At 33.8% G+C, this 13071-nt stretch overlaps 1 protein-coding gene across 1 annotated transcript in view; it reads left to right on the forward strand.

The window, feature by feature from the left end:
* The window catches only part of LOC101530799 (uncharacterized), a 315911-nt gene that overhangs the window by 70330 nt on the left and 232510 nt on the right, over positions 1 to 13071 (forward strand). The window contains 2 exon segments of the mRNA XM_058659130.1: positions 4785 to 4984; positions 9988 to 10075. Of these exon segments, the coding sequence (XP_058515113.1) occupies positions 4785 to 4984; positions 9988 to 10075 (288 nt within the window).

Raw genomic sequence — 13071 nt, forward strand, 5'->3', positions numbered from 1 at the left:
GCACCTTAATTGTCGACAAATGTCTTGTTAGAGTTACAAGCCAGTCTAGATTATCCTAAAATCTGCCAAGATCAGCAAAATTATACTTCAACACAACAAATGGCTAAATACTAAAATGAAATAGACACGAGACAGCTGAATGGTACCTTATAGCCATTTTAAGGTATATAGCAGCCGGTCCTGTATATAAACTAAAATTGAAATGTCAATGAGCAAATCATAGGTTGTGGTTAAGAACTTGCTTCTTTTTTTTTTTTTTTTTAACATACTGGTTACTCAAAAGCATGTCAATTCCATAATGTTGCAAATTGCTGTTGATGTTATATTGGGACTCTTAATTGACTAGGATGATATTCTACCAGCTCTAACTTCGGACCAGAGATGGTCTCCCCAAGAAACTGTTCAACCCATCTGGACAATAAGTAGCTGGACTCTATGTTTGGTATATGTTTGCAAGGAAAGAATCTTGATTGAATTTGAACTGTAATACTGCATCAAGGTGGAGGAATCCACCAGGGGGGGAGGGGAGGGGGAGGGGTGGGGGGATTCCCAGAGCCTATGAAACTGTCACATAATGCAAAATAATTAATAAAAAAAAGAAAAAAAAGTCAATATACTCACAGCCTTTACTATTAAAAAAAAAGAAGCAATGGAATATTGATCCCATCTTTATCACTTATTTTTAGATACTAAATTAGAGCCTTATCTTTCCCCTAAGTATTACTACAAACTGTTGGTCTCTATTCAGTGTAATTCAGTCTCACACTTCTGAAAACAGACGTTATTTTAGCACTTTGGAAAGCCCTGCATAGCATAAGTCCTGGGGTTGCTTAAGTTCAGCAATTCATTATTTACATCTGTTTCCATTAGCAAACATCACAGAAGTAGTATGAATGCTGAAACATTTTGAAGCATACTATGGCGTAGAACTTCATAAGAGAGAGGCAGAGAGAGTTTGAGATTTTTCATTCACTAATTCATCCCCAAATGCCCACAGTAGTAGAGGTTTGGCCAGACCATAGCTATGATCCCAACCAGTGGGTAGCAGAGACTCAAGTACTTCAGCAGTCACCAGCTGTCTCCCAGAGTGCTCCTAAGCAGGAAGTTAGAATTGAAGTAGAGCTGGAACTCAAACTCAGGTACTATGATATGGGATGTAGCTGTGTGAAGCCACATTTTTCTATTGTGCCAAATGCCCAACACTACCAAAATTAAATCTAATTTCCTGTATTATCTGTAAAATTTAATCTTTGGAATCCTCCATTGATTAATTTTTCTGCTTTATGTTCCTTTAAAAAATTTTTAATTTTAATTTTAATTAGCTTTTAACAGATTTGATGCAGATTATAGATACAATTCTAAGAACATAATGATTATTTTTGAAATAGAACTGAGAAGCCATTTTTAAAAATATCTGTTAAGGTACAGCTTTTAAAATAAGTTTAGTCTCCCCCAAATCAGTGTCTTTTTTTTAATATTCCTGTGGATGGCCTTCCTAGTTTTTTCTTACTGAATATTGCGGTTAGTGATATATTAAAAGCCTGTGACTATAGAGTGGATTGTTACTTATTTGGTTTTCTTTTTTTTTTTTTTTTTTTTGCAAAAAACAATTTAGAGAGGTAGGAGAGGGTAGAAGAGAAATGTGGTTGTCTTCTTGGAACTGCACTTACATAACACGTGAAACGTATTCTCTTTATATTAATAAATTTAAAAAATCACTGTCATTTTTAAAAGATTTATTTTTATTGGAAAAGCAGATATACAGAGAGGAGGAGAGACAGAGAGGAAGATCTTCCATCCGATGGTTCACTCCCCAAGTGACCGCAACTGCTGGAGCTGAGCCAATCCAATGCCAGGAGCCAGGAGCTTCCTGCTTCCTGCAGGTCTCCCATGCGGGTGCAGGGTCCCTGGGCCCAATGTCATTTTTTTTTAAGTTATTAAGTTAAAGCAATTCTAGACTCTCAGAAACATCTTTCTTGATGGTTGGAAAAGTCATTTCTTTTGCTTAGACCTCTGCTCCTTTCCTTGCCACATTTATTTTAAGTACACATTTTCAGTTGACATTTATTAAATGACATTATCATCTTAATAGTTCACTCCTAAAATAAAACATTTCTATATCTAATTGCAGAGATTTCTAATATGCAGTGAGTTCCTATTTCCTAATATCTCTGTTAAGACTAGGCTGAGCAAACATTCTTATCCACTTGATTTCTCTCTTGTTCTATATATCCTCTATGTGTTATTTTAATATCTCTTCTCATTTTCAATAATTTTCATAATTATACCAATATTTTCTGTAGTGCCTTCTTCACCTCGTATCATTTGCTCCAGTGTACCACTCCCACTTGCATTTTGAAAACTGCCTGGAACTTTATGATTAGTTCTACAAGCACTTCCATTTGAGAAACACTTCAGTTGGACATCTTCATCAACTTTATTCCTAAATATAACTAATAAATACTAACTTCATATTAGTATGTGAATATATTTGACTGTTAAAATATTAACAGGATCTTGTGTTCTACAATTTAAATGGCATTATGTGTATCTTGTTGACCTCATGAAATGAATTGCCATTATGCCATTCATGGGCTTTCATTTCCAAATTCTGATCATCATTCAAAGTCACTTGAACTAAATGTTTCAAATTCACTGAAAAAATGTTTTGCTGTTTGAAAAGTTATTTTAAAAATAGAGACATGTGTATGATTTTAAACTCCTCAAAGAAGATCTTGCAATATTTCATCCTAAAACAGTATTATCAATTGTTTAATTGTAATATAATACTTTTAAACTACTTTGAAGAAATCAATTCAGATTTACTTAGCATATCACAGGGAACTGATGTTTAATTTCTTTGAAATTTACCTGACAGTATAAAGACATTGTCCAATATTTATAATATGATGTGTAAGAATTCCTGTAATATTGTGATCTTTATAACATGGATTTTATAAGCATAAAATAATAAATCAAATTTGTTAAATATTTTACATCTGTAAGAATCTTATGATTAATTGTGCATTAGTAGATACATGTTAGAAGTTTAAAACAATTCCATGGCTCTGAGGTGTTTGATTTAAAGAAACTTATTTTCACACCAAATTTAGAATCTTTTCACCAGAAATTCAATACCCTAGAATGAAAAGTACAAATTTTTCTTAGTCCTCTAGGAAAAAACATATTTGATCATGTGAGAGAAATAGCACTGAGTATGAGGCTGCTTTTCCCAGGATATTAAGTACTAATACATTGTCATGTGACCTAGGGAAACCATTGATGTCAGTTGCAAGTAGGAGTACAAAGGTCAGAAAATATTTTATCCTTTAATATTAATGGAGATATATTTCAGCTGACCAAGAGTTGAATAAAAATAGATAACAATAGGGCAGTTGTAGGATAAAACAACTGGCAATTAGCAATGAAACTATAAAATCCAATTTATGAAAAAAATCTATGATTATATAATTATAAATTTAACATAATATTTCGAAAAACTTAAAAGCTTAATTAACGTATTAATGTTAATTATGATACTTTATACATAAAAGCATAGACTGTAACAGAGAATGTGGGGAAGCAAAAGGTAGCATGAAATAAATGCGAATACTTACATCTTAAATGTTGATGTTAATAATTTTATTCTGGTATCTATAAATCAGAAAAAGTAGATTCCTTCATTTTGCATTACTTGCCTTTTTAATATTTTAGATCCTTTTGAAAGGAATATTCCCAAATATACATTTTACTGAACCAGTCATCACACCAAGCATTCCCATTTGTATGAGGTGGATATAGCCAAAACAGTGGAATTGTGGAAAAAAAATTTTAGTTTGATTAATATGTGATATTTAAAGTGGCTTGCTTAGAGTTAGTTTGAGCATATCACATAATGTGCTTTATGTTAGAAATAGGTGATAATTGGTAAAATGTCCATAGTATAATTTTACATAGATTTCTATTCTCTTTTTTCTTGACAAAAATAACACTATTCTAGGTGTTCAGAAGCTAATGGGACAGGTTCTTTTTACAAATGGTCTTACTACTTAATGAAAAACGGTTTATTTCTCGATTGCTCCATAGGGAAATTAGAATAACTTTCTAAAGAGGCCTTGTGGAGTCATTACAATTCTGTGGTTGTTTCTGCCAACCATTTCATGAATCCCGGAACAAAATATATCAGAATTAAGAGTGTTTGTACATACACTCATGGCAAGGGAAAACAACTAAATGAGAATCTCCAATTACATTTAAATTGTGTATTTAATTATCAGTATCCAATTAAGAATCTTTCAGCTCATGAATTGTTTAATTGTCAGCTCTCAGAGAGGCCTATACCTAGCTTCCAGAACTCTGAGCTAAATGTAGAGGAAGAATCTCATTTCATACCTCTAAGTTCTACAAACATCCTTGTGCAAAAAGCAAAATAAAATGAATTTTCTCAAAAAATATTCTAGAAAAGAAATGAGATAAATGTACTATTATGACATATTTAAGATATCCCAATTATAGGCAAATGGTTATTGTCACATTCTAAAATTACACAAACTAGTATTCCCATGGTTGAACATTATTCCTTTCATTCCCTTTTTCAATAATTACCGTGAGTGATATATTAGAAACAATGCATTAATAATAACAAAAAATTTCTTTATAGTAAGTTTGCATCCCTCTATCATTACTTTGGTTACTGGTAGTAGTGTTTAACCTATTCCATATTTATAGTGTGTTAGATAAGCGCTGCCTCATTTATTTCCCCCAAACTCCCACTTTAATTTCAGAATAACAAAAAGATGTCTACCAGATTCAGAAAACAGAGTGAAGATCTTGAGCATGCTATTGACCGTGTTCTAGTCATGATATCGGAAAGAAGAAGGGCGCGTAGTCTACATGGCATTAATGAACAACCAGCTCATAGCATTAATACAGCTACTCTTGAACTGATTAATATGGTCAAGATGATACTAAACATTCTGGAAAGGTAATTCCCAATATCTGATCTTTAAAGTCCTTAGAATTGTGTCCATGAAATACTTGAAATCTATTCTCTTTATATTACAATTTTTTAAATTGAAAAAATGTTTGCAGAGATCTTATTGATGCTCCAAGCTTTCCTTAGAATGTGAAACATAGCTACACAAGTCTCTTTAAATGAAACATTATTTTATCATTTGTTTTGAATGGAAAAATGTATTTTATAAAATTAGTGTTTGTTTTATGAAGGATTCACTTTGGTTTTTATTTACAGATTAAAATCCACTGTTACATTTGAACAGCACTTGTTTTTCTACAGGCCTTCAGGAAAGCATGAAAGCCTCACCAAAATTCTAAATACCAAATCTGGACTCTGGATGTCTCCTTTTTTCTCTTTTATGTTAACTAACTTTGGGATTAAGGCTTCAAGTTAAAAAATATGTGTTATTTTTAAACTATCTAAAAAATTTTTAATTGAGAGAGAAAGAGAGAAAACAAGAGAGATCTTCATTCTCTGCTTCACTATTCATTTGGCCACAGCAGCCAGGATTCGGTAAGGCCGAAGTCAGGAGCAAGGAATTCCTTCTAGTCTCCCATGTGGGTAGCAGAGTCCTAAGCACTTGTGTCATCTTCCACTGTTTTTCCAGGCCATTTGCGGAGAGCTGGATCAGAAGCAGAGCATCCAGGACACAAGCTGATTCTCCAAAAGAGGATACTGTTGTCGCAGTAGGCAGCTTAATTAACCCAATGTACCACAATATCTGCCAACAAATTTTAAACATTTTAACAGATTTTAAGATACTGTACTACTAAGGAACGCTACAGAAATCAAAGGCTAATGATCTCAAATCTTGCTTTCATACTGAATTGTAAATAACATTAAAATTTCAATTTACCAATTGTTTATCAAAAAATATAACAAACACGTAATTCTCCACAAAAGCAAAACATTATATAGATACATATTCCTGCTTTTTTACTCGTGTAAATATTGAATCCCAAAGATATGAGAGGTTAGACAGTAAGAGAAACATTGTTTTATGTGCAGTATGCACAATAAGAGAAATACAGGAAAGGGAAGTCATGTTACTTTTCCCCGCAGCTCTAACTTCCTTTGTATTGGTCCATTGTTACCTTTATATTGAAGTTAATACTTGATTGGCAAATCCATTTGCTTACACGTACAAAAGAAATTGTGATTTAAACTACTTGACCAAAGACATTGCTAGTAAAAGAGGAAATTTAACAAATTAAGCAGTTTCTCTGCTCCTTTCTGAGATCATTGAAATGATCACAAACGTCTATCAGGCACAAGCTTTAAAAAAAGCCAGAGACCACAGCCAGAAAGTAAATAATTTGGATCTTTGAAATAAACCAAGTTAAAAGAGAAAGACAGAGATACAGGACACACAGCAAAGACTGCCATGGGACTGAAAATTGACAACAAAAAGGACTGCCAAAAAGACTACAGTTTATATAGTGCCCCAAATGTATATACTTCAATGACAGTTGCTAATTAACAGTACAAGGAGTTTTCAAGGAAAGAAGTTCATGGAAATGCATGTTATGAAAACAGTTTGTATAAATTTCACATAAAAGTTTAGTTGCATTTTCATTGACTTTTTGAAGTTTCATATTTGATTTTCTCATTTTATCAAAGTAGTTTCATTGTAAAATTCACGAGAATATCAATGTTAAGTATTTCGCAGTTTCACTAAATTCCTCAATTTACAGCTGTCTTTGCTATTATAAGAGGAATCGAGTAAAATTAAAGGGAAATAATATTGCTTCTGTGGTGTTTTATAGTAAGTAGTCCTTGAGACAGATTCCTCTTTCAGAAATTAAACAAGCTATACAAAAATGAACTCATAAAGTAACATTCAAATATAGAAAATTTAATGACCATATTAGCATCTTGTGTTCTCTTTGAAGATTTTAAATTTTTTATTTAAAGTATTACATGCTGACATAGTCCTTGCTGAAAAGGTAATAACTGTTAAAAAAATTATTTAACTTGAATAACACTTTTATTAAGCTGAAGACTCACTGAGCATTCTATATATCACCTTGCGACGAAAAGCATAATTAATGAAACACATAAAAAATCATAATATTATGTCTTGATGGATGTGCTTTGATATTAAACACATCAGTACACTTGGATTTCTCAGCTTTAGTCACTTCTGAATTTAAGATGAATTTCTGAGAATATCCATTTTTTAAAAACTTTCTTAATTTTTCAGCTTATCTGTAGGAAAGGGACAGTACGAATTTTAAGAATGGTTAACAAGAATCAAACTGAATTTTCTATGTAACAATTAATTTGCCATTTATCAAATATCTGATGAGACTGTCAGAGAAATTCCTCACTCTTTCTGAAGTTGAATTATTACTTTACTGAGGAAATTTATTTTCTTAATTTATCTTTAAAATGACCTCAACTCTGTGTTTCTAATACAAAATATGGTAAAGATACTATTAAAGTAAAATTTCCCGTATTAATCCTACTATTAAATTTTTCTCAAATTATAATTCCAGCTATTATTTAAACCAGAGCAGCTGGTTTTTGACCAATCAAACTTCAGGCCTAAAATATATTTCAAATTTATCCTAAGTGTATATAAGTCTAGTAATCTGTATAATAAAGTAATAATTTTTTACAGTTATTCGTGGTAATTTTATTATTAATAATAAAAATCAGAAGAATCCAAATATCCATCAGCTTGTGAATGTATAATCAAGGCATGGCAGTTTCTACAAAAATGAGAAGTATTGAACAATTAAAAATAACAGCATATTGTGTACACATTTTACAACATAGGTAATAACTGCTTTTGAGAATTGAGCCTTACTCACTAGCTTAATTTAGGGCATAATAACAAACTAAGGAAGAATTTGGTTTCTGAACTTCTCCTGTGAAAAGTTTCCTTTCTTTTTTTTAATATTCCTAATTTTTTTAATCTTCATGCTGAATTAGTTGAGCTTTTTGAAACTAGCCTGCACTATACAAAAGATTGACTTCACGTGCACTTTACACTTACATATGCATGATAAAATTTTATTTTAGCATTGTTTTATTAATAACATATGGCATATTTCAAAGTTTACAGTGTAAGACCTGAGATTATAAAAGATAAAATTCTAAGAGGTTTACTAACTTGAATTAGAATTTCTGACAAACTTCCTGGAGTAATAAAGTATTTCATTGCCATCTAAACATAACTAGCCAGGATTATACTCAAAAGCAAGCCTAAATTGAGCATGTATTATGTTGAACATTAAGAGACTTGGAAGAGGTGGATAGATTCTGCTTTTTAAATGAAATGTGAAAGACAGAGATGGGCATTTGATACAGGCAGTTAAGACGGTCACATCCTGTGTCAGGATGCCTGGATTTGAGTCCTGGCTGCATTTCTGGTTCCAGCTTCCTTCTTATACGCACTCTGGCAGTCAGAGATTATAATTCAAGTACTTGAGTTCTGAGTGACACATGGGAGACCTTAATTTAGTTCCCGCTTCTCTAGCATTTGCAGAGTGAACCTACGATAGGAGATTTATCTGTTTGTCTCCAGTATCTCTAGTATTCTGTCTCTCATATTTGTGCACGCATGTGCATATGCGTGTGTGTGTGTATGTGTTTAAAAGGCAAGTGATACCTTTGTTACCTATGTGCTCATAATTTTTCTTTTGGTTTTTAAATATATGAAAGAGAAAATTTGTCCAGGGAATTTTCCTAGAGTTATAAAGACTAATTTTACCACCTAAATTTGTAAACTTAATTATAAAAAATAATTTGAATCATTGCTCATGCATGCTATATACATTATAAATAGATCCCTAGAAAAAAAATGACAATTTCATGCAGATGCTAAGGGCTGTAATCTTTCTTGAATTTGTTTTGGTGAAGGGACTTTACAATTATTTTTTCCTGCTAAATCTTTTCTTTTTTTAAAAAAAAGATTTATTTATTTTTATTGGAAAGGCGGATATACAGAGAGGAGGAGAGACAGAGAGGAAGATCTTCCATCCGATGGTTCACTCCCCAAGCGGCCGCAACGGCTGGAGCTGAGCCAATCCGAAGCCAGGAGTCAAGAGCCAGGAACTCTTCCAGGTCTCCCACGCGGGTGCAGGGTCCCAAAGCTTTGGGCCGTTCCTGACTGCTTTCCCAGGCCACAAGCAGGGAGCTGAATGGGAAGTGGGGCTGCTGGGATTAGAACCGGCGCCCATATGGAATCTCGGCGCATTCAAGCCAAGGACTTTAGCGACTATGCTATCGCGCTGGGCCCTCCTGCTAAATCTTAAAAATAAAACTTTGTTTCCTTTTTGGGAGAGAATATGGATTCAACACTTGTAATTTTGCTTTACCAATGATATTCTGAAATTTTCTCCGTGTTTAGAATATCCTTAATATAGATTAACTGATAAGTTTCCAGCATAGTTGTGTAAATTCTATCACCTAATTTAAATTTCTGCTTGTAATCACTGAAGTCTAAGATCCATACTAGATACAAAAATATACAACTCCATATTTGAAATTAGCCATAGTATCCTACATGAAACACCTTTTCCCATTAATAACAAATACAATGAATTTCCAAATACAGGCAATCTGTTTTATCAAGGTATAAATAAACCCGTTGTGGATTATGTAGATATTTCGTATTCTTCCGTCTTCCTTATTTTCATATAATCATTTATGTGATAGTTAAGAAAAAGGGAACAATACAGAAAGATACCTATTCTGCTTTTCAAATTATATAGCAGTTTGAAAACAGAAATAGTTAACACAAGTTGTACTCTTAGCTGTCCTTTTTACTGGGGCCATAAGAAATATCATCAGCACCTACCACTTTCTACATAAGATTTCTGCTAGTTTTGATACTTTGATTCTAGTTTTGATATAAAACTCTATATAGCATGACTTGTAATTTTAGGTTTCCTGAGATATGAAAAATATATTACTAATTGAAACTCAGATTGATGAAAAATCTTGTCATCCTTCCCTGGCAGGCTTCCATTTGATTGTGTGTCAGAATTTTCACGTCTGAAAAATCATCTCATTAAACATAACAAATTATTGAAACATTTCACTGAACAGGTAAGACATCATTTTGTTGTGCTGTTCTCCATCCTCATATGCATTTATTCATCCAGTCCTGTAAATTTGTCTTCAGTTGCATCTGTGTAATCTGTCTCTTCCTTGCCTTTCCAGGGCCAACACTGAAACTTAGGTCCACATTTTAAATACATAGTTAGAATACTGGTATAGCCACAAAATCTCAAATTTCTTTCCTATTTTATTAGAATTGACCACCATTCCTGAATTTTTCTGAAGTAACAAACTGATTACAAATCTTCAAATGGTCACTATCTCTCATGAATTTGTCTATGTTTGATAAATTAGTATCCAAGGTCTTGCCTAACCTATAATAATCTATTATATCATCCTTCCATTTTACATTACCTCTGAAGTACCATTAAGATGTCTTACTGTAAGGAGGGTAGTGTTGTGACACAGTGGGCCACTTCCCGTATGTGAGATACATGGATGTAGTTCCAGACTCCTGGCTTCTGCCTGTCTGCCCCTTCCCTGGCTGTGACGCACATTTGGTGATGCAATTAGGTGGAAAAAGGTTTTTTTTTCTATCCCTCCTTATTCCTCTCCCTCTCTATCCCCCTATTCCTACTTCTCTCCCTGTTTCTCTCAGTCTGCCTGTTGATTATATAAGAATAAACATTAAAAATAGATCTTATTCCAGTAATCCTTAAATGTTTCATGTATATTTCAATTTCTGTTTTTTCATAATACTGTTTACTTGACTTACAATGTACAACCATGAATAGTCTCCTTATCTAAACATTGTCTTTAGGAAATATTTGAGTAATTCATTATTTCATACTTATGTATACCCACCACCAGTAAAGAAGTCACTCCTCTTTGTATTTAGTTGGTATTACATATAATTTTGCATATGTAGGTTTGTTTTGATTTCATAATACAAGCCCACATTGGTTTGTACTGGGTATCTCCCTTCTGCACATACATGTATTAGGCTTTATAAAGCAGATGCAAGTTAAAATTTGGAATAAAAGGACATGTAAGTGAATAATGCTTAGCTTTTAATTTTGTTTTTATGTTAAATATATTTCATTTTCTACTAATATTGTTCAACATAACATTTGTACATCATAAATGATCTAATAAGATTCAGTTTTACCAAAACATACCAGAAAAGCTTGAAGCAGCATTCATTGTCACTGATTTCATACCCACATGAACTGTATTTACTTTTTGGATATTAGTTCAAAGCTTGGTTACATGTGGGGATATTCAATGTATGCGAATACTTACTTAGTATTTACTAATTGCCAAGCATTGTTAAAGCTTGGATATAATAGCAACTCTTAACCTTCAATTCTTCAGGTCCTCATTCAGTTTGTTTATTGGCTGAAATTTCTTTGTTTTAGTGAGGATGAATATAAGGGAAATTCAGGAACAATAAACATAGCCAAAGTCTATTTTCTATGTAGTATGATGTGGTTCATTGTTTTGGAGAGCTTCTTCTCAACTTTATTGCTATCAGTTCTTGTACTTTGACAAAAATGGCCGTAGGAAATTTTATGTATCATCAAAATCCTCAAAATTAGGTTGCTATTTTTAGCACGTTTACTCCAGATTCTTAAAAAAAAAAAAAAAGATTTATTTTACTTGACAGATTTACAAAGAGAAAGAGAGGGAGAAACAAAGAGAGATGGTCCATCTGCTGGCTCACTGTCCCAACGGCCAACGTCCAGAGCTGGGTGTGCCTGAAGATGGAAGCCAGAAAATTCTTTCTGGTCTCCCAAGTAGATGTAGGGGCCCAAAGCATCCATAAGGGATCCTAGTGCAGCAGGTGGAGGATAAGCTAAGTTTCGGAGGTCCCTACTCCATATTCTTACTGATTCAGTCATTCCATTAAGAAAATAAAAATCTACAAAAAGCAAAATAAAATAAATTCTTATGTCTTAGGGAGTCAAAGACAGGCAAGATGGATTTTAGAGTCTCGTATCCCTTAAGGAAGGGAATTTTAATTTAGTAATAGTGAACCTCACATCTGGCATTGCTTTCATCTTTTAGATCTTTATGGTAATCAAGAAGCTGAATAGCTATATAAACTGGATAATGAAAAGTCAGCTCAAGGTTTCATTAGTTTTATACAGCTGAGTGCAAGAAAATCCCCAAGTGAGTCCTATTCTAGCTACCTAGTGTGATGACTACTCAGATGCACATAGAGAAAGGAACAGCTTTAGAGAATGGATAAGTGGAAATTTACCAAAAAGCTTTGTTTCTTCATTCTTTTGTGAAAATAAAGATGCATATTTATTTATCTACTTATTTATTTGAAAGAGAAATACCAAATATGTCCCATCTGCTAGTTTACGTGGGGCTGAGCCACGTAAGAGTCAGGAATCTGGAACTTTCTAAAGGGCTCCATCTGAGTAACAGTCTTCCCACCATGGGGAAGCAGAGCTGGGACTAGAACACAGGTTCCGAAATGTGGGATTTGATATTGAAGCAGCATCTTAACTACTAGCCCAAATGTGTATACAGTTTTAGGGAACCTTATTTCTATATCTCTTATTCAAAAGTGTTCTTGCTGTTGGCTGTTTCACCCCAGCCAAAGCTTGTCCATACCCAGACACTGTTCACATATGGCTCAGTAGTGGCTGAGACCCAGCTTAGTCCGTCCTGCATCTACCCAGGTTCTCCAGAGCGCCAGATGGTGAAGGCGTCTAGCCCAGCTTGGTGTGCCCAGCCCCATTCCACACTTGTGCCAAGGGAGATTGCAGCCATATCCAGACCAGAACGCAGCTCCTACACCCTCCCGTGGGAATCCCAACCCAGCAAGGGTGTACTCTCACAGCTCCCCAACCGAGTCTATTCCCAGCCCTAGATTGCGCGTGTGCCAGTGGATGCTCTGACCCAGTTGCCTTAGCCCCTCACCTGTCTCAGCCTTTGCCTTTGGTGCTGTGGCATAGTATCCCTGCCTCATGCAGACTAATTGGCTAAGAGGCTAGGTTGGAATGACATGTGCTCCATCCTGATTTCTATTC

The sequence above is a fragment of the Ochotona princeps genome, chromosome X (assembly GCF_030435755.1).
Source record: "Ochotona princeps isolate mOchPri1 chromosome X, mOchPri1.hap1, whole genome shotgun sequence".
In the NCBI taxonomy this organism is placed as follows: domain Eukaryota; kingdom Metazoa; phylum Chordata; class Mammalia; order Lagomorpha; family Ochotonidae; genus Ochotona; species Ochotona princeps.